Source organism: Macrosteles quadrilineatus, unplaced genomic scaffold, assembly GCF_028750875.1.
Source record: "Macrosteles quadrilineatus isolate MER2022 unplaced genomic scaffold, UCM_ALF_1.0 Scaffold_8__2_contigs__length_117827958, whole genome shotgun sequence".
NCBI lineage: Eukaryota > Metazoa > Arthropoda > Insecta > Hemiptera > Cicadellidae > Macrosteles > Macrosteles quadrilineatus.
The window spans coordinates 113,761,099-113,784,428 of NW_026542601.1; the positions used below are offsets into that span (position 1 = coordinate 113,761,099).

Sequence of the window (23,330 nt, forward strand, 5' to 3'; positions counted from 1 at the left end):
AATTATAAAATTTTCTCACAAAATGAAATATGGCAATTTCTCATGTTGGTACTTTTAAGAAATTTATGTTGAAATTAACAACCCCTCTTTTCTACCTATGATTGAGATTAGGATGTGATTTTACATATTTGGACTGATGGGAATTGGTATAGCTCCATTTTCATTAGATATTTTCTTGGAAGGGATTGTTACATGCATATCAAAATTTTGTGGTTTTTAGTGAATTTCCTATGCAGAATTTAAGCTATTTATTTTTACAGATGTTTTACTTTTTCCAAATTTCCTTCTCTTAGTACTTGTACCTATGAGAACTCCCCTTATGTTTCAATTTTACCAAATGGTAATCTGATTTTACATTACATGGGAAGTCTATTTCGTGTATAGTCAATGTCAAATTTCACTTACTTCAAGACAGTTTTGACGCATACTTGTGAGCCAAAAAAACAAAGAAAAATATTCTATGAAATTTGTATATTCAGTTCGTGTAATACTAGCCTATTATGTCAAAAAATCTACAAAACCTTTTGAGACAAACATATTCTAAACTTTTTCGAACAATTTTAGGATAATATAGTACTATTTTACTCTCTGCAATCAAACATTGTCCTAATACAAGTGCCAAGTGAAATTTATTTTTCATGAGGTTTTGGTAATAGGTTTTGGCCGCCTTCCCCCAAAACTGTTTTATATAATTTTTTATGTTTCATATACCATCAATGATATTTCATTTATATTAATTTAAAATGTAAACCCTATTATATTTATATTTTTAAGCGTCTGTTAAGTTTATGAATAGTTTCATGAATACTCTCCTGAACTGTTTTGTAATTTGTGATATTTGATAAAAAAACTTCTTTGTACAAAATATTCTTTTTATTTGTTCTCCACAATAACACATTTAACTTTGTATAAACTTTGGATAAAGTTATCAAGAAAGTAAATAAGTACACAATGAATTTTACTACATTATACAATCAGTTTTCTCTCATATTTAGGTCAATTTAGCCTGGATACAGAGAAACGGATTAAAAATAGAAATTACCTTTGGGGTGCAGCAGAAGTAAAAAACCCATTTAGATCAGTAAAACAAGTAACTGTTAGGGTTATGCTACAGTTTTTTTTAGGTTAGATACATAAACCTCAAGAAGCTTGCTGTTTTCAAACAATATACAACCAAATTTATTAGTGAAGAAAACTACGATTGCACAACATATCCATTGTTAAACATGTTACAGTGTTGTACATGCTGGCTCATGTCATATTGTTATCAGATATCTATGATGTCCTGCTGTATGATAAGCTGTCTCTTTGACTATGATTTCACTAAACAGTGGGTGGTGTGATAAGAATCAGATTGTGCAAACGCTGTCAACCTGTCTAAAGGCACAAAGTGTTTGGGATACACCAGTCACATCAACAAACAAGAAATATTAATCTATTAGCAAATTTCCCTATAGGGAAGAAGCTGTTACCTATAGTCCTCCCTAAGCCCATTGATTTTTATTTTGATAGTCCTAGATGCCAAAAACAATGTTAGTTCAAAATATAAATGTATGGCTATCACACATATCTGCGAACACTGTAACTTCAGTGGTTTTGGTCTGATTTTGGTCAAATTTGGCATACATGTAATGTGAAAGCATGTGTAAGGCTAGGTAAACTTAATTAAATTTGTGAATCAGCAAGATCGGGTAATGGGAGCAGAGCATTATGAGGATTTGATATTTTTAACTAATTGCTTTTTAAATAATGTTATTTAAATAAAGGACAAATCTGACATTTTTTCAGGAAATATTTCAGTGAACATCCCACTAGAAAAATAGAAATCCTTTTAGTGCAGCGGGAGTATTTAATTCAGTCACTAGTCGCTACCCTTGCTTTGCAACGGGGTCAGGTCAACTAATTTATACACAATTGTCCTTATGAAGGCAACTCCCCATTTCGCGGTATATAGTAGGCTACCGTAAGTCAGAAATATATCTATAAATTTGTCCCTAAATTTTAAAACAGTAAGGCCCATTTCCCGGAATCTCTTTTTCTGTAGCAGAAAGCGACGCAAAAACCGTTGCACTGTTGTATTAAATAACTTCTCGATCAGCATTGTAGGTACATGTTATTATTGTCATTCGCCTATTGGGTCTGATGATGATTGGAGTGTCCAATCGAAATCGATCACCACTTACCATCTCTTTTGTATATTTACCGCCCGTCTTGTGAGTAACAGTATAAGCGTAAATATGTTTTAATTGTTATAAGAGGTTTCTTTTATTTGCTGCTGTATAGCCTTATGTTTTTTATGAAGTTAGAATCATGTAAAAACATTTCTTTTAGTTCGTCATTTAACTGTGTTTGTGGCATGTTAATGAGTCCATTGTGGCAACATGCTTCGAAATGTCCATTTGTGGCCTCCTCTGCGAACTGAAATGTGCCACAATACATGCAAGTGCTGTTAAAAGGACCTAGATTGTGAGAAACGACACTCAACTCATTTTCCAGCATTCTTCTGAAGGAAGGTTGTAAACCAGCTTGTGGATTTCTTTCATATTTAGGCCTTACATGACGTTCTCTTTCAGCATTTCTTGTGTTAGTTGAATTCCTAGATACTCTTCCACGTCTTGCAGGTCCTCCCCTACCCTGATAAGTTACTTCATCACTCATTATAAAAACGAAAAAAAATCCTGGATACTCTTCACGTCTTGCAGGTCTTCCCCTACCCTGTCTAGTTACTTCACTCATAATAAAAACGGAAAACAAAAAAATTAAACAAATACAGTACATTTCATTTTGAAACATTATTTAACAACATTGACTTTCGGAATAAATGTATACATTGCAAATAAATAAGTAACAGCTGATTAGAATGCAGACGTTTTTCAGTCCCCATGCTTTTCTTATGGTGGATACTTTACGTTATATCTCGTTTTCTGGCAACTTTATGGGAATTCTGGTATTTTCCCCGAGTCCCTGGGGTCAAGACCTTTAATTTAAGACCTCTCCCCCTTTTTCTGCAACTTACCAGACGTCCACAAGTTTCTGGTAAAAATTTTATCTTACAGAATTATATATATAGATGGGAAGGGATCTGACCTAGTGGTTGGTAGAGCCTGGGACTTCGCTCCCAGACGTCTGGGTTGACCACCAATTACGAATGAATTTGATCACAGAAATATACCCTATAGTCTGTAATTCGATCTACAGTATTTGATAATCCCTAAACCCTCTAGTGCTCTGACGTAATGTGTCAAAACAGTTTCAGACTAAAAACCCAGAAAAAAACTAAACATACAGAGAAAATGATGACACCCTACTAAATCATAAGAGATAAGAAGCAAATGTATTACCACTGCTATTGTAAACGACGGGCGTTTGTTTAGGGCCCCTTAGCGTCGGCACAATTCAGGTGTTCAATTTAGGAGCCCAGGAAATCAACGGCACATTTCGGATCCACCCGTTCCAGTGCCACGAAAGCACCAAAAGATGTAGCCTATTTCAAATTTAAGTTTCTTAGCTGCAGTGTTTAGGCCTATTACTAGCACCGAATACAGAAATACATCACCTATGTGGTGCTAGTATATTTAACATGATACGTTTCCTCCGCTCGATTTCGAGCACTCTACCTCTGACATGTGACAGGTCCACGTATTGTCCGACACCTTTGTGGTGCCGCGACCACGTGGGCGTACAATACACATTGGTAGGCTGACAACTGGGAATCGCCTGCAAGTTACTGTGGCGTATGGCGTCGTTGGTCAAAAATATTTTTTTTTAAATGCCAATTTTATTGAGTAGGATTGGATGAAACCATTGAATTTTGGACACTGAATCAGACATCCTGTCTACACACGGATCTGATTAAACATTGTTAGGCCTATATTCAATAATTGTAACATAGTTGAATGAATAAGCCATTCAAAGTGTCAAAATTCGTTGTTCTCAAAAAGTATTTAGTACTATAACATTTGATAATAGATGTGACATAAAATACCTGACGTTATAAGTTTTCAATGTTGATTGGTTTGAACGTTTGCGTAGTCGACAGAAATCTATAGTTGACATCAGTGGACCCTGTCGGTTGTTTAGTGGAACGAACCACTTTTAAATAGGAGAATACTTGAAATTAAGTCTAGAGGTTTCCACTAAATATCATTGTTTTAATTTAACATATTTTTAAAAGTAATTAACAATTAATTGTTTAGTGCAAAGAAAAATGATCCACTTTTGTTGGAAAAGAATGTCCCTTTGTTTATTTTCCTCTTAATTTTTTTTTTAACATTTAATTTCATTTACAATCTGTTCAACAAAAAATAAACAATAAGCAAATTTGATAAAATTCAAACACAGTAGTTAGTATTTATCCAACAATAGAGCTAACACACAAACTTTGCATATTTGGTACAAAAGTCTAAAAACGACTACTTAAGTTCAAAACATAGCATCTTTTCAATCTGTATGTATAGTTGCTGTTGTCCAATAAATTTAAAGCAAGGTAGTTAGGATGGTACTCTAATTTCTTTTCACCACACTATGATGTTTTTGGCTGTATTACATACGTTAATTGGTGGCTGAAAGTTACGTTTTGCTGGCCATGCCAGCTGTCATCGTAATTTGGGGACCGAGCAGGTTTTTACAGGCCGGGGCCGCAAAATCAGCTGTCCACTTACTTACTTAAAACATGAATGCATTTTAAATACACAATAAAAATCCATAGCATTGCAATAGGATTGTGTTATTGTCACCGTTGCCTAGCAACTATTTATTTTTATTTTTGCTGATTCCTCAAATTATTTCTTCACATATCCTTAAAGTTGTGTTGACTATCAGTGTGCATAGTGGTGAATAGTGGTAATAGGGTATAGTGTGGTGAAAAATAGCGTTCGTACCACGGACCGAAATGGTTTTGCAGCTCTCGATCGATTTAAGTTCTCGACTTCGTCTCGAACTTAAAAACTATCTCGAGCCGGCAAAACCTCATTTTCGGCCCTAGGTACGAAATATACTATTAAGTATTTGGCACTTAATTTTGAAATTTCTTCTTCAACTGTTGGGGTTCGACTGTCCCTGTGAATCACTTCGTTACTGACGAACCATGGTGCCTGGAGAATGTGTCTTAGAACTTTAGATTGGAATCTTTGGATGATGTTCAGATTGGATTCACTGGATGTCCCCCACAGTTGGATACCGTACGTCCACACTGGTTTCAGAATAGTTTTATATATAATAGCAATTTATTTTCTGTTGTTAATTTTGAATTTTTATTTAATAGCCAAAAGGTTTCTGAATTTTAAATTTAACGAAATTCTCTTGTTCCAGATATGGGTTTTCCAAGTAAGCCTTCTGTCAAGGGTAATTCCCAAGTATTTAACTTCATTGCTCTGTGGGATTTGAACATTGTTTAGGGTAACTGGTTCCTCTTCATAGCAACCAAAATTCAATAAAACTATTTAAAACATCTGATGTCAGCTGATAAATCTGTCAGCTCTAATTAGAAATTCTCAAATTGTCATTGTTGTATACATGGTTATGAGATACGGTATCTAATTTTATCAATAGTAGAAGTAAAAAAGACGATTTTAAAATCTCCCCAACAGGTCGATAAGTAGTCAACAGCGTCAGCGTATAAAAGCCTTGAAACCAGACTAAAATAAATCCATTGTTGAGTTCCGAGACGTCACAAATCACTGTAGTTCAGCGAGAGCGAATCGACGCGTGAAAATTTTGCCATTAATACATAATTAATTTTCACCGGTTTCTATTAAAATTCAATTTGGGAGCCCGGAGGCGCTCGGAAAGTTCAGAGAGATGGATCACGCTGGGAGATGCGGAGATTGAAGATTTGGAGATATTGAATGTGTAGGATATGTGATGATGCTGGTATATTATAAATCAGAAATAATATATTTATTGTTATGTAAACTATTTTAAACAGTATTGACAAACGTCAGGCAATGTTTTATAAGTAGACAAAACACTTTTGGAACAATAAAAAATCAAATACATGACTTAGCTATCTACTGACAACAAAAATCAACTTGCATTTCTTAGGTACTTATAAACACTGTGGTAGTCCCCCTTACAAAAATAATTATTGCGATTTTCTGAAGATTTTGGATAGTAGTGGAGTAGTGGAGATGGTCGTGATGATTAAGAGTTGGAGGTGTGTGTTGGTAGTAGTTGGAGACATTGAGATGTTGGATGTTGAGAAACAGATGGGTTTGAGAAGTCAAAATTAATAAAAAATGTAAATATTGTAGTTGTCTACTTCTTTTAATCTATGGTAATACCTCCCACTCGAATGTTGAATCGTTCACGTGGCGTAGCCTGAGGGGATTTTAACGACATGAATGTTTAAACATATTTCTAATGATTTCCCTTCGTGTACAATTTCAGCTAGTTTTCAGTGGGTTTGGCGTCGCCCAGTACAAGCAGATACATGAAAACACCCTCTTTATGTTATTGGATTAAAGTGATCAAAAATACTTTATTGAATTCAGAATGGAAGATCAAGTTATGATTTCCGCGTCTGTTTCTGCACGTGTTCCCAACGTGGTGTGGGCGACCACTGTCAAATCTGGGAACATTATGGTCAAAACCTGCAACAAACCGATATTTCTGCCCACTCACAGCTGTTTACCCACTTTCGGTCACTCTGACAACTTAATTTCCCCTATTTACTGCCACAATACATACTAATGGCTTCATTCCCGGGCTCCACACACTTTAACATATCCATTTAGATTTTAAAGCGACCGTTTCTCAGGTGTGGGCAGACATGGACATTTTGCATGTGGTCACTTTTGGTTCCATTGTCATATTCGAGGGAGTGTTATTTTATGCGCAAATATTGTTCGGCTGACCTTCGATTTGCCAGTTTTGTTAACCAGATACGTTTGAGGCTAGTTAAATTATTTTCCAACGTAGCTCAAGTTTTAAATGATTCTGTTGTCATAGTATGACGCAATTCATTCAGGAAATAGTTGTTATTATTGGTAAAAAAAATTTAAATATGTTTTGATGTCCTTATCACATCTCGATTGTTGTTTAAGCAAAGTTTTAGGCTAACTATTTGAATTTTAAGGTTTGCAACGACTAAAGAAATATTATTGATGTTAAACATTGTCTAGAAGTCTTAATTTTGTTAGCTTTTACTGAGGAGGCTTTTAAAATTTGTTCAACATATTTTCTTATCTGCCGTAATAATGAACATTTAGTACTCGTATATTTATTAGTGGAATCACGAAAGACAACATAATTGCAAAGGGATATTGAGGATAACTTACGATTTTGTAACCAGCTAGGTTACTCGGAAAGACTTGTCAATTTTGATAATCGTAAATACAAGTGTGTATGTCTAGAAACAGAAAATTGATTTCAAAATCAAATGTTTCAAAACAAAGGGGTTTCTGCATTTATCTCGTAAAATTAGAAATACTATATAGACCCAGCTGTTACTGATTATTGGGCTATAAATAAATTATCCTGTTAGTCAGTAACAATGCTACACAGACCATCTCACACTTTTCAAAACTCATCCTTCACTCATACTTGGGTTAAAATACGCAGCTAGGTGGCGTCCCCATCTTAAATAATTGATATGAAACATTTTTCATAACCCCCAAGGATCATCACTAACTTAAATACAGTTTACCAACTAAATACTCCGTTGAAAAGACCCTTGATTCGCAAACGTAGAATCAGTCGAATCTGAAACCCAATTTAAACCGAACTCCATTACAGTCGGATTTGATAACCGATACTCTATTCTAGATTCGAGATAAAAAATGAGTTCGTGCTTCTCCCAACCCCTTGCCGCGAAACTGACCACCTGTTGGGAAACGATTGTAAATACGAACATTGTTCGTAATCCAATTGAAACCATTAGGCAAAGGATGAAGAAACGAGAACGCCTACACAGGCTCGGGGCTCCAGCCCGGTAACTTTCAAATTGGGAGGCTCCACAGGTTAGGAAACTATCAAACCATTGTACCCCGGGGGTTTAGTGTGGGAGTACAATGGACAGTGGGGCAACGCTCCGAACACTTGTCGTAGGACAGGAAACTTTCTTTGGAATCGTGGCAGGTTTGTGGGGTAAAAATTGGATAGAAGTATTGGGGGTTTTAAAAGGTCAATGGATGGAGGATTGAGAATGAACGTTCAAGTCAATTACAATAGCCAAGTAATGACTGAATTAAATGTCCAAATGGGGTTTGCAATGCAAGCCGAAACTATGTTTCTCATAGGGAGAACCCTAACGACTCGTTTTAGTCCATCCAGGTGTTAATACTGTTCGATGAAATGGCGACCATACATAGTAGGTATTTTAAGCCAAGTAGAATGGAGATGAGTGTAGGATGAGTGGTGCGATCTTGTAGTCTTGTTAGTGACTAAGGCCAACATTCCTTAGACACAGCTGTTGAGGTCAGACAGCTATTGGCAACTAAGGGACCTACAGTTTATAGTGGAATCCGAACCACATTTTTTCCTTGGTATATACGAATTGGTCTAATTATCAGGATAGTACTGCGGATAGTCGTAGTACTCACTCGTGCGGACGTTAATCCATACCAGAGAGTGCATCCACAGTGCATGCCTATAAATATCCACAAAGGTGGTATTAAAATGGTATATTCAGTTTGAAACGCCAGTATCAAAATAGCAACATTGTTGGCAACCGTAGATGAAACTCTTCATTTTGGGACTATTTTGTTTGCTTATATGTTTTAGAAAACGTGTTGCTATTAGGATAGTCAAAAGGAGCATTAGTTCCAGGTAGAACTATCGTATATGTATCAATATGTATCCTATCGTATTGCTTACTTTTGGAACTATCGTTTCAAACTAGACTGATACCACCTTCTTGGGACAGAATTAATCGATAGATTGATTAGCACCGAGATAATGTTAGGGACCACCTAATGCAATATGAGCCTCCAATAGCACTAAAAGCTCCAAAGTTGTTAGAAATGATATTGAAGTCACAATAGTATTTTAAAATACTTTTTCCTACAGTTACCTAACAATGTACATGTTCTCTCGCTGATTTGAGAAAGCAAAGTGCCCAATTCGCTCATCAGTGAGACAATGTTAACATTGTCTCACTCTAATTACTTTGTCTCACTCCAGATTTGCAACGTGAAGGCACGAAATAGTGAGCGCGTAACATGCAGGCAACGTCGTATGCGCGCGAAATACGTTGGCAGCACTGGCTGTAAATCAGCTGGTCAGCTGTTGTACTGTTGTATTTGTCACTTCACGTTAAATGTTATATTAAAAGTTTACTTCTGTGTAAAAATAGGTTATGTTTATTCACCAATTTATTTGTTTTATGGTAACTGTAGGAAAAGTATAATGTGCAACTCGAGTTCAAAGTACAATTGCCTCACTCGAGAAACCATTCCTCACTCGCCTACGGCTCGTGAGTAAGGATTTCTCTCGAGTGAGTCAATTGCTCACTTTTCTCACTAGTTGCACAAATAACTATTAACACTTAATTTAACCTCCTTGTCTCATACAATACCTGCGTTGACCTAGACAATAACAGTGTAAAATAATGGTTCTGTAATGATAAATTATGATAAATGTATGTGTACAAATGGAAGCGAGCTGGTCTAATGGTAGAGCTCGGGGCTTCGGAGCAAGAGGTTCCGGGTTCAAATACCGCCAATCATCAATGGATCACATGGAATTTATCCACGTGATAATGCCATAACCCACTAGGACTAGCCTGAAGTAATGTGTAAAACCCGAACTAGAACGCGTCCTAGGATGTAAAGGTGGGACAAAAATACTGTACTCACAAATAGGAAAATCGTGTAAAATCCTCATTGTTTACCTAATGGTATTAGTCCCCCATAAATAATCTGGTTCAACTCAGATTAATGTACAAGCTCACTGTAATTTCGCGTGATCCATCAATGGGGAGTCTGTATTGAAACTTCATTTACCCGGACAAGCCGTCATTTCGCTTCAAGTAACCAACGGGTGCAAAGGTCGCGGCTATTAGTCTACAGCTGTTATTTATTGAGCGTAAGACGTTGGAAAATTGACGCAGTCGTGTGACATGATGATTAATGAAGTATATTGTATTTATTTCTTACTGCTTCACTTATTCTCGGTCTATAATCTGTGGATTAGATGAATTATGTTGATTTTCTGTACGTTTTCATACAGTTTGCGGCTGGAAATTCAAAATTGGTGGTACAGGAAGCTCAACGTAGAGATTTCGTTCAAAGTCTAAAAGTTTGTGAAGATATTTTTGACTTCGTCAATAAGAACCTGGCGATAGGTTGGATTCCAATAATGATTTTGTAAACCTGGATGGCTGGATATGATACTTTTATACTATCCAGAGAGCTGAAATAATCAGAAGCTTTGTGATGTTAATAAACTTAACACAGATGCCAGTAGTCATTGGGCTTTTAATAATTGGTCCTGGCTATAAAATCTGCTGATCTTTGTTGGGAACAAAGCTATCACCTGACTCATTATCAATACTTCATTCATAAAAAATAGTATATTTCGTTACTAGTCCTGAAAATAAGTGTTTACCGGACGAGTATGGTCGTTCCCGTGCGAGACGAAGTCCAGTACGTGATTACCATACGAGTCCGGTACACACATTTTGGACGAGTTACGTACGATAATTTACGCCATACTACTTAATTCGTACAAATCCTTATATATTTCCACCAAACTAAAGGACTAAACATCACCAGTCATAACCTGTAAGAGAGGTTATGTTTTTGTTTATAACCAATCATTGCCACGCAAATACAGTATAATCAGCTGATTGGTGTCCGGTAAAACTCATTGCAGAACAGTAGTCCGCAATGAAACCCCATTTGAATAAGCTGGCGGCAAACAGCTGTTTTCTGGACTAAATCCTTGCGTGGGAAGTTCGTCAAAATAATGTAGTGTGCCGTAATAGTATATTACGTTACTAGTCCTGAAAATAAGTGGCGTAAATGTATAGGTACGAACTCGACTTCGTCTCGCACGGGAACGACCACACTCGTCCGGTAAACACTTATTTTCAGGACTAGTAACGTAATATACTATTACTGGCGTAACGGCTTCGGTTTAAATATATGTGTTGTGAACAAAGGATTATCGTCATAAGCTACATAGTAAAGACTTAAGACGAAAAGACTATGATTTTGTTGTATGGATCGAAATATTAAAATCTTAGTATATGACAGGTTTTGGAAAAACAACTAATTTAAAATAAATAATTTAACAAGAATTCTAGATTTTAGGATCTAAGAGGGTTTTTAGAGGTATTTTAAGGCCCTGACACCCATGCTTGAATAAATAACAATTCCATAAATGGACTGGCCATGTAAACAGAAGGGAACTGGACTTCTATAAAGTACCATGAAAGTAGAATACTCTTTAATATCTCGATCTTCCTTTTCTCCAAAAACTGGCTTTTCAATCAGCAGTAATGGACTAGAACTAAGATAAAGACATATATCAGAATAATCAGTTCATAATATAGGCTGTATAGTTAAAAACAACCTCTCTTTAGACAAACCGTAACGGGAATGTACAAAATATGAGGGAGGAATTTCCTGATAAACGCATATCATATATCGATAACATTGATATCATTATTCTGAATTATGCCAATAACTCCTTTTCAGACAAACAATTAATAATTATGGGTTGGATTAAATGACAATGACTCCTTTGATCAGATTTTTGCGCCAATAATTCCCTTTTGTATGCACATTTAAACGTTAGATCTAAGGGTAAAGATGTTACTTATGATGTTGTATTTCCGTTATCTGTATCACGCCAACTTCGATTTAGTTGAACAGTCTAAGATTCATGGATAAGGAGGGATTTTCCTCATGAGTGAGTGGGATAATATCTCTGAGATTCTTTGTTCTGTACTCACCTGTTTCACGCCAATAACTTCTCTCGTGACGGTCAGATCTCGGGTCAAGCACGCTCACATTGTTGGTTTGGAGGCGTTTAACTTTCCAAATTCTGGGATCATCCAAACATCCAATCAGATTCACAAATCATAGGTTGAAAACACACTGAAACCGATGGTTTTAAATTTATCAAGTGGTTCGTTTGTGAAAATATTCAGATTAAGTGAATTCCACTAGCTTTTATCATTGTCGTTTAGTGTTCGCCACCTTTACATTCTATAAAACATTTTAACTCTTGTCTCAATTTGAATTTTAGTAATGGCTGGTAAAGTGAGGTAGTATAGGTCACGTAAAGATTATATTTTTACTTTGATCCAAAAATGAAACCATAGGATAAACCCTTTAATCGTGACAGAACTCATGAAAACCGTTAAATAATTGACATTATGATTTCACCGACTGATTTGTGGAATTGGCTGTAACGTGTTTTATGTGGCTATGATTGTTTTGGAATATTAGTAACATGATGATTTTGCATCGGGTGAAAACGAAAGGTCGAAAAACCGCCAGGTGTCTAAAGGATGCTGTTTCCATCCTAAGATCACCACAACACAACTTGACGAAATATCTCTATCCCGTACACTATAAAATGTTTTATCACCAGCAACATTTTTTAAGCTGGAGACTTCTTCCCCAACAAATGAATCCGAAACGGTGGTTTCCAGATTAGATGCGACCATTTACCACAACGTTCTTCGGATAATAAAATTGAGTCCACCGCCCCCGGACGTCATGTCAGGGAACATCACAATCTAACCTGTCCGTCACGACGTTTGCGATAAGTGAAAACGAGCAACGATGTTTGGTCAGTGCCAGATAGGCGCGAACGCCGCCGGCCGCCGTTTCTGGAACGGTAATTGAATGGAATCATACGGGCAAAGGAAATTGGCGGGAATCGGACCCGATACCGCATACTTTAGCATGTTTAATGAGCCGCGATTTTGATGGTTTTGGCGTGAAACGGAGCGACCCTGTTATTAGGAGCATTGTGACCGGTCGACCGTGGCTAAGGCACGGGGTCAGGTGGAAAGGTGGTCGCAAGGTGTTCCTGTGTTCCCACAGACTTGGTGCGTGCTCTCGCCTCCACGGTCCAGGGCGGACTTTCTACTTGCACTGACCACTCTGCACGCGAATCTTCCCTGAGTGTTCGATGGTTTGGACGTTGACTGACAGTACGCTTTTTTGACCTAGGACGCTAGGCACGAGCCCGATATTATTTTTCACATTACCTCAGGCTAGAACTAGGAGTTGCGGAATTATCACTTAGATAAAATCCGGTGATTTGGTGGGATTTGAACCCGGGACCTCAGGAATCTAAGTCCCAGTCTCTAAGCTCGCTTCCATGACTGTACGCTACATAAGCTTTGGCTTGATTAGGGTTTTAATTCATATTGATATGTATTAAATTCGTTGTAAGGAGAGTGCACTTGTTTTGTTACTAGGTCAACCTCCCCCCAGAATTGAAGGTGAGCATTTACTACTCGGCGCGGATTAATAATCAGCTCATTGGAATCGGCAACCATCAACATTGTTGGGCGTGTTGGTAGTCTGGGGGTTGGAGTCACAGACTTCAATGAATCGGCTCTATCCACGGAAATCCTCAAAGATTTTAGGGAATTAGAAAGTTCTTCTATGTTTGTGATGCTTCCATAGAAATGCTATTGGGGAAGACACAAACAATGTTTAATACCGTAAAATTGATATCACATCTTTATTTTAGTAGGCCAACAATACTGTTTTATAGTACACTATTTGCTGTGATAGGAGAGATGAAGAAGTAAGAGGTCAAATTCGTCTCGGTATATTTTTAGTAGATACAATAATACTATAGTGAGTGACTTACTTGTTGATAGAACGTTTTGGCAATTCCTCTTTTTGATGAGTCCTATAATTGAGGATCTAAGAATCTTCGTTTACCATCGTTATCAAATATCAACTTGTTTCTGACAGAAATGGAGTTTGACAGCGCAATTGACACAAAATCCCATCGAAAGTCTGTAGTTGAAACTTGTGTGATAATTTTCATCCACCACCGATCGCAAATCGTATTTCACATTCGCATTGTGAAAGGGAGTTCAAACTAAAGAGCTTTGGGTGCACGTTTACTGAGCTGTAAACACATCATTGGCACCGTCGTGCGCGCGAGGCAGTGAAACCGTCGAGGCATCCCCGAAATTTGGGCGATTTAGAGGATTAATGGGCGCTAATGGAGGCGGAGAGCTTACTGCCGCGGTGGCGGGAAATCTGGTGAGAACATGGATACAGGTTGTAGGAATGTCGGAGTCGTTATGTCTCAAGGGAAGGAAAGTATCGGCTATTTCTCGTTTTGGCATTCAAGAAGCTGAGGAATTGTTAACAATGTGTAAAACTTAAGTTGAGGAAATATAAGTGTCTGCATCTGTTTTCAGATATACTCATGTTATACCATTCACAACCTATAGCTTGAGCTAATTTGACAATTGGTAAAAAATTGCGATGAGATCATTATTTTGAATGCTTTTGTTAGGTATAGTTACAAACTTCTATGGTTTTCGGGTTTGGAATCTTTATCTAGATGGTAACAGAATCGTCCTTCTATATTACAATTGAAATCTGAGGGGTATTCCACAGAATATTTTAAAATAATAGGCTAGGTTGTTTAAGCAATTCTAACCCAACCTCATATACCTATGGAATATCTTAAGGACGTTTTTGTGTTTGTTTACAGTACTTATACTTAAAAATATGATGTAACTTCAGCCATTATTTTTGCACGTTGGTGGCAACCATCTGAGGAATGCAAGAAAAAATAACATTATTGCACATTGACATTTACATGAAATGAGGCGTATTTTGTGGCATTCGCTAAATTTATATGGTTGCTGGTTGCTGTCATATATTATGACTTCGTCGTTGAACTGGCTCCAGCAATCTCCTACTTCCTTCACCTCCACCAATTCCAACAACTAAATCAGACGAATTGTAGCTTCCCCTGAAGACCGTTTCAGACAAGTCCGCCAATATTTTATCCATTTCAAGGACGAGATTCGACCGTCTTTAACAGGGAAAGCCTACCTTTTACTTTGAAATTTGTTTGATCATGTAACCTTCCTCACCTTCACCTTTTTCTCACAGCTACTCGACGCTGTAGTAGTTAACAGCTACAGCTCCTTGGAAGGAACACGGAGAACGTCTTGATTTGCGATTGTACACAAGTTGAGCGTGTTCCTTCAGTCACCTGTTCACTCCTTTCTTGGAGACTCACAACGCTTTGAACGCACTTGTATACTACTTAACCTAGAATACTAGTAGACTCGTTACACCTTGATCTTTGAATGTTTTCAGAGAGGAAACTAAATCTATTAAATGTATACCTTAACACTTATTTGATACGTAATACGCAATACATTAATAATTCGGCGACCATACAAATGTAGGTAAGGCAAGAATGAATAGATATGAGTGTAGGATGAGTGGGGCGATCTTGTAGGTAGTCTTGTTACTGACTAAGGCCGAAATGTTCCTTAAACAGGACTGTTAATTAATAGCCCATACAGCCAATGGCAACTAAGGGATCTCCATACGGCAACTAAGGGGTCTACAGTTTATAGTTATACTTCTGTAATCAAGGTCCTTTGGAATGATTGTAAATGTTGGATTATGAATAATGCATAGTATTCCTCAAAATATCAGAATATACATGATTACTCTTAGAAATATTTGTTTAAGAGTTAAGATATTGTCAAGTCCAATTTGTAGAATTTAGGTTCTCCCATTGTATAACATGGGGTCAAGGTGTCTTCCTTTTAACTAAAATAGGCTTTACCTTCGTCACTGCAGCTCAAATACTGGTGGTACCTACCGGCATTCGGTGTACCTACGTTACGGCCGTTTCGGCATAACAATGTCATCATCAGACTACAAAAACTCGGCTGAAGTAGCGTTGTTGAAGTTTAAACACGTAAAACACACGAACAAACGAAACATTTAACATATTTACAAAAACCGATCAGGCCTGTCGTACAACGGTTGACATGTTCCCGTTCCGTGCAAAAGGCCGACTGCAGAGATCTGATGATGGCATTGTAATGCCGAAACGGCCGTAACGTAGGTACACCACCAGTATTTGAGCTGCAGTGACGAAGAGCCTATTTAAGTAATATAAAGCTCAGGGGCTAAAACATGGATGTTAATCAAGTATTCCTTTTAATTTTGTGGTCTTAGTTTTACAAGTCTAGTAACTGCTAATAAATCTCTTAATGATATGTATTGCTTGATTCATTACACGGTTACGTTTCAATAGAAAATTCTATGCGAGAAATGCGTACACTGTAAATACTATCTAACTATAATTTTAAACTTAAGAACATTTATTCATGGATAGTCATAATAAATTACGATCAATATTATTCCTAAGTGAGCATTTGCTACTTGCTGATTTCATATGGAAACTTAAGGAAAATAATTGGTCGTCCTTCGACGGAGAATTAAAGATTAACTATATAGTAATTCTTACTATATACATTTCCATTTTATACTCGTATCCTCTCTCTTGTATATTTAATTTCACTTGTTTACCTAATTCATCATAAAATAATTCAATTTTTTGTGGCTTTTTGGAAAACTTGAGAGTCTCCACTTTAATTTTTTCTATCTCCAGCATAAACTACTGTTAACAATATCTGGAGGACCTTAAGTATTAGGTAAGGGGTAAGTGGGAAAGCTACTCCAAGGACTCTGTCGCAATAGATCGGTTAGATTTTCTTGCCACGTAGTTTTTGTAAGGCGCCGCCGTGTAAAGTGAATGGGGAGAGTTAAGACGTTGATTAGATTCACTATTGAGATGTCTAACAACTCCTGGTAGGGTGATCACGCCTCTACGTGAACCAACTGTTTATCAGCAAGTAGATGTATTGGGTCATCAGTTGGATCAAGTGTTGCAGCGAGTACAGGTAGATCAAGTAGAGGCAGAGGACCAAATGGTACATCAGGTACAGGTAGATTAAGTAGAGGTGGAGGACCAAATGGTACATCAGGTACATGTAGATCAAGTAGAGGCGCAGGACCAAATGGTACATCAGGTACAGGTAGATCAAGTAGAGGCGCAGGACCAAATGGTACATCAGGTACATGTAGATTAAGTAGAGGTGGAGGACCAAATGGTACATCAGGTACATGCAGATCAAGTAGAGGTGGAGGACCAAATGGTACATCAGGTACACGTGTTAAGATATGTAATGTTAAATCAAGTAGAGGTGGATCAAGTGTTGCATCAGGTACAGGTAGATCAAGTAAGAGGCGGAAGACCAAATGGTACATCAGGTACAGGTAGATCAAGTAGAGGTGGAGGACCAAATGGTACATCAGGTACAGGTAGATCAAGTAGAGGCGCAGGACCAAATGGTACATCAGGTACAGGTAGATCAAGTAGAGGTGGAGGACCAAATGGTACATCAGGTACAGGTAGATCAAGTAGAGGTGGAGGACCAAATGGTACATCAGGTACAGGTAGATCAAGTAGAGGTGGAGGACCAAATGGTACATCAGGTACAGGTAGATCAAGTAGAGGTGGAGGACCAAATGGTACATCAGGTACAGGTAGATCAAGTAGAGGCGCAGGACCAAATGGTACATCAGGTACAGGTAGATCAAGTAGAGGTGGAGGACCAAATGGTACATCAGGTACAGGTAGATCAAGTAGAGGTGGAGGACCAAATGGTACATCAGGTACAGGTAGATCAAGTAGAGGCCCAAGACCAAATGGTACATCAGGTACAGGTAGACCGAGAAGAGGTGGAGGGCCAAATGGTACATCAGGTACAGGTAGATCAAGGTAGAGGCGCAGGACCAAATGGTACATCAGGTACATGTAGATCAAGTAGAGGCGCAGGACCAAATGGTACATCAGGTACAGGTAGATCAAGTAGAGGCGCAGGACCAAATGGTACATCAGGTACAGGTAGATCAAGTAGAGGCGCAGGACCAAATGGTACATCAGGTACAGGTAGATCAAGTAGAGGTGGAAGACCAAATGGTACATCAGGTACAGGTAGATCAAGTAGAGGCCTAAGACCAAATGGTACATCAGGTACAGGTAGATCAAGTAGAGGCCTAAGACCAAATGGTACATCAGGTACAGGTAGACCGAGAAGAGGTGGAGGACCAAATGGTACATCAGGTACAGGTAGATCAAGTAGAGGCCTAAGACCAAATGGTACATCAGGTACAGGTAGACCGAGAAGAGGTGGAAGACCAAATGGTACATCAGGTACAGGTAGATCAAGGTAGAGGCGCAGGACCAAATGGTACATCAGGTACAGGTAGACCGAGAAGAGGTGGAGGACCAAATGGTACATCAGGTACAGGCAGATCAAGGTAGAGGCGCAGGACCAAATGGTACATCAGGTACATGTAGATCAAGTAGAGGCGCAGGACCAAATGGTACATCAGGTACAGGTAGATCAAGTAGAGGCCTAAGACCAAATGGTACATCAGGTACAGGTAGACCGAGAAGAGGTGGAAGACCAAATGGTACATCAGGTACAGGTAGATCAAGTAGAGGCCTAAGACCAAATGGTACATCAGGTACAGGTAGACCGAGAAGAGGTGGAGGACCAAATGGTACATCAGGTACAGGTAGATCAAGGTAGAGGCGCAGGACCAAATGGTACATCAGGTACATGTAGATCAAGTAGAGGCGCAGGACCAAATGGTACATCAGGTACAGGTAGATCAAGTAGAGGCGCAGGACCAAATGGTACATCAGGTACAGGTAGATCAAGTAGAGGCGCAGGACCAAATGGTACATCAGGTACAGGTAGATCAAGTAGAGGTGGAAGACCAAATGGTACATCAGGTACAGGTAGATCAAGTAGAGGCCTAAGACCAAATGGTACATCAGGTACAGGTAGATCAAGTAGAGGCCTAAGACCAAATGGTACATCAGGTACAGGTAGATCAAGTAGAGGCGCAGGACCAAATGGTACATCAGGTACATGTAGATCAAGTAGAGGTGGAAGACCAAATGGTACATCAGGTACAGGTAGATCAAGTAGAGGCCTAAGACCAAATGGTACATCAGGTACAGGTAGACCGAGAAGAGGTGGAGGACCAAATGGTACATCAGGTACAGGTAGATCAAGTTAGAGGCGGAGGACCAAATGGTACATCAGGACCCTAGAGGTGGATCAAGTGTTGCATCGAGTACATTTAGATCAAGTAGAGGCGTAGGACCAAATGGTACATCAGGTACACGTGTTAAGATATGAAATGTTAAATCGAGTAGAGGTGGGTCAAGTGTTGCATCGAGGACAGGTCAATTAGAGGTGGAGGACCAAATGGTACATCAGGTACACGTGTTATGATATGAAATGTTAAGTTAAGTAGAGGTGAATCAAATGTTGCGTATATGTGGGGGATCAAATGCTACTTACTATCCAGACAAGACCAATTGTAAATCATCAAAATTATACATAGTATATCGGTAAAGGATGAAATTATACATCAAGTGTAGATGACTCTTTGATCAAGTATTATCCAGCAAAATGATACATCAGGAAAAATACATTTTCCATCGTATGGTTAAAATGCTTATCAAACCAAGGTAGACTTCGAAAAAGCGATTGTCTATGCAGGTTGGAACTGTTTCACCCAATTTTGCTTTTTGAAAACTGTTTTCTCTAGAAAGAAAAGAAGAAGCCATCAGATGGGTCTATTCTCCATATCCGCACTCCTCAATCCGAAAAACCTCCGTGCTCTTCCACAGGACTTTCGGTCCCGCCCGCACCGTGGTCGACCGACACGGGCGTAGCCCCCGACCACCGGAGCAAGACGGCTGATAAACAATGTCTTATTTATTGACAGGGTGTGTCCATTAAATAATTGTCCATTACTGAGAAAACTCAATTACACGCCCTGAGTCACCCTGTCGTCAAGACGGCCACAATATGTCATTTCCGCATCCTGTCTTGGCGTGAGTCTACAATCGCTACCTGTGGAGAGTAATTGGTTCTTCGGGTCTAAACAACTGTTTAAATTACCACTCAGACCACAGGGCTGTTTTATATATACGCAGGGCGGATTCATAAGCCAGATTGTGTTGAAGTAAACCTAGGTTGGTTGAAAAACTGAGGAATGTGATCCATTAGCTATTTTTGTGTATTAAGAGTGCAATGACTGTTTGTGCTCGTAATGTGCACAAGACTATTCCTAAATTAACTTAGGCCTATAATAACACACAGATTAACTTTTTAGTTGTATATACCTTTTTAGGTTATATTTGCTTTTTAAGCTATGTTATTAACCGGATCTTAAAAAGCATGTATCATTGTATCATGTGACCGGCTGTGGTTGATGTAGAAACGACAACTGTGAAAATGTTCATAGACTAAAATTGAAATACTTATGCTTCGCAATTTATTATTAAATGTAACACAGCATCGCATAATGTTCTAACCCGTTTATTTGTTCAAACTTAAACAAAATTTGAAAAACAAATCTGGATAAACTCTCCACACAATTACCTTTAAACCTAGGTTCGAGCCTGTGATGCCCATTCCGATGAGGGATTTTGATCGCTTTCTCCCATAACAGTTTGCGCTCTCATTAAAATGACCCTTGGGCTTCTAGAGACTCTTGGACCCGGTAGCTCTCACAATCATTATAATGACGAGTCGGTATCACTGAAGGCTATGGTAATACACCTCACACGGAGCTGTAGACTTCATTACACGTGCATTACACTCATTACACCTTGCATTGCATTGACTTCATTACAGCTCATCGTCACAGTCGCATCTGCATATCGTGGGTGGAGTATCTGATGAGTTTGCAGATATAGAGTTGTGTTAGAAAGATACATTTTATCGTGTGACATTTGGTTATGTGGATAGCATAAAAGTTAGCGTCTCACATGAAATAGGTTTACAAACAATTTCAAGAGTATAGACCAATTTTCTTAAAGCATTTGTGCAATTTTGTTAAAGCATTTCTCTTTCATTGATAATGTCACTGACGTAGACACTAGCAAAAAGCTGAGGATGAAATTAATTTATGAAGGTGGGAAACTAAACTTTACTTGGGGAACTAAAATCAACTTTACGAGACATTGTTTTATGTTTTCTACAGACTAGTGTGAACAATGTTTTAGGATGTGACTTTTTCGATTTTTATTTAAAGAACTAAATCTTTGAATCACATAAATCACACCTCAGCATAGTGAATATGGGCGAGAGAAAATAATGAAAAAATAAAAAATGTAAGTAAAATTAAAAATATTTGTATGCACGAAATTTAGCTTTTGAAACGAAAGATATTGTCATCGCTGACACTCACTTACAGACGATCATTTTGTGACCATAGTTTATTTTCAGGGTCAAGACATATACTCTAGCACCCTGGGTTAAGGCTGATGAGGACCTATCCTAGAACATCCAAAATGGGCTCATCTGCACTGAAATATCACGATCGTGTTACTTTGGTCCTTCAGAGAGACGTAGAAAGAGAGATTGAGACCGATGATTGAATCAATACAAATGGCTTCCCAAAAATGAGGTAACCGAGTGGTATGGTCTGAGTAAGATTTTGTCCGATTTCTCAAATCAAACCAAAAAGAATCGACGTCTGGAACCAGACTGTATTAGAATATATCAAATTTGCAAACACCAGCTATTGTACAGTAAACATTGCAATATTATGGGAAACCTTGCAATAACATTGTACTCTTTGCCAGAGCGATAACTCCCTACGCACGGTCTCCAAGGTAAGATTCCTCAGTTCCTTGTAACTCAGTTCTTCAGTTTCTCGTTCTTCAGTTCTTCGGTTCCTCGTTCCTCAGTTTTTAGTTCACTCGTTCCTCGCGTCTCAGCACGTTAGTTGATGTGCCACACAGTTCCTCAGTTTCTTGCAACTCAGTTCATCCGTTCCTCGTTCTTAAAGTTTTTCGGTTCCTCGTTTCTCAGTTCTTCAGTTCCTCGTTCCTCAGGTTTTCGGTTACTCGTTCCTCAGTTCCTCGTGCCTCAGTACGTTAGTTGATCGTGCTACACAGTTTCTCAGTTTCTTGCAATTCAGTTCAATTGTTTCTCGTTCCTTAGTTCTTCGATTACTCATTCAGATCTTCAGTTCCTCATTCCTCAGTGCTTAGGTTACCCCTTCCACAGTTCTTCGATTCCTCGTTCTTCAGATTTTTGTTTCTCGTTCCTCAGTTGATCGGTTCCTCGTTACTCAGTTACACGTTTCCCAGCTTCCGTGCCTCTATTCCTCATGCCTTAGTTCCTTGTAACTCAGTTCGTCGTATCCACGTTCCTCAGTTCTTCAGCTACTTGTTCCTCAGTTCTTTGGTTACATTTCAAATGGTTCTTCCTTATATCTTACTCATTTCTTCGATTCCTCGTTCCTAGGCATTTCGGTTAGTTGTTACAATTCCTTAGTTCCTCGTGCCTGGCTGAACTAACGTGAAGACACTGACAACTCCTCGTGCTTCAGTTTCTTGTATCTCTGTTCTTCATTCATTATTTCTTTGGTTCCTCATACCTCAGTCTTTTTAACTAAGACCCTATTAAGTCCATCGTTCCTCAGTTCCCTTGTCTCAGCCATGGCCCGATATTGTTCCACATTCATGCACCACGCGGATGCGAGGTTCGCGCGATTTTGATGAGTCCGGCCCGCCATAAGCTACATTTATTGACGGGTTATGGCCCTGCGTTGTAGCACTACGGGACGCCGCCCGCCCGCCCTCATATTTCGGCTCTCCGCATTATTGGAATTTTAATTATGGTCCCGGACTTTAACGGTGCTCTCAGTATAAAATGTTCCTGTAACAGTTTCCAAATTGCCTTTTAACGTCCTCAAGCCTAACGAGGGAAAGATCGTTTGTGGTGAACTTTTAAACTACCCAGGTTCGCGTTTGTAGAGGTGAAAATATGTTTTCTATCCATAGTACTTTTATTAGTACACCGATTGTAATAGCATAGACTAACCAACCACAAGTTTTATCTATGGCAATCACCTGTAGGTAGTGGATATTATTGAAACTTTTCTAGATTTAGAACGATGTATTATTGTTAACTTTTCGGTCTTGCTGCAGGACCAGCTGAGCAGTACGTACTGGTGTTGGCCTCCCGATGGCGTTGAAAGACGTTCATCTGCATCGAAATCAAGGCTTCAGCATACCATGTAAATTATGTTACACTGTACTGAACTCAAATTAATTATGATTGTGGCTGAGTAGTTTTTACAATTTTACTAATAAACTGCAACATTCAACTAAAATATTAACTGAGTCGAAGGAACACATTGTCCACAGTTACTGTTAAGATTCTTCCCATTCAAATCCACAATTTGTGTTTCCGGAGAAAGCACCAGCCAATGAGACCAAAGACAATCCCAACCAAAGGTTAATGGGTCTGTATCCAGATT

The 23,330-nt window shown here is 38.5% G+C and overlaps 3 protein-coding genes across 3 annotated transcripts; all 3 read right to left on the minus strand.

The window, feature by feature from the left end:
- Positions 1–16,784: 16,784 nt before the first annotated feature.
- Positions 16,785–17,729, minus strand: LOC129000669 (uncharacterized). The gene has a single exon (XM_054427631.1). It carries the CDS (start codon positions 17,727–17,729, stop codon positions 16,785–16,787), a length of 945 nt encoding a protein of 314 aa, XP_054283606.1.
- A 14-nt stretch (positions 17,730–17,743) lies between these two features.
- Positions 17,744–18,271, minus strand: LOC129000670 (translation initiation factor IF-2-like). Its single transcript, XM_054427632.1, has one exon. It carries the CDS (start codon positions 18,269–18,271, stop codon positions 17,744–17,746), a length of 528 nt encoding a protein of 175 aa, XP_054283607.1.
- Positions 18,272–18,285: 14 nt separating this feature from the next.
- LOC129000671 (uncharacterized) lies at positions 18,286–18,948 on the minus strand. Its single transcript, XM_054427633.1, has one exon. The coding sequence runs from the start codon at positions 18,946–18,948 to the stop codon at positions 18,286–18,288; it is 663 nt and encodes a 220-aa protein (XP_054283608.1).
- Positions 18,949–23,330: the final 4,382 nt, after the last annotated feature.

Coding starts and splice junctions, on each gene's coding strand:
- LOC129000670 (XM_054427632.1), bottom strand. CDS start 18,271: ATGTACCATTTGGTCCTCCACCTCTTCTCGGTCTACCTGTACCTGATG.
- LOC129000671 (XM_054427633.1), bottom strand. CDS start 18,948: ATGTACCATTTGGTCTTCCACCTCTACTTGATCTACATGTACCTGATG.
- LOC129000669 (XM_054427631.1), bottom strand. CDS start 17,729: ATGTACCATTTGGCCCTCCACCTCTTCTCGGTCTACCTGTACCTGATG.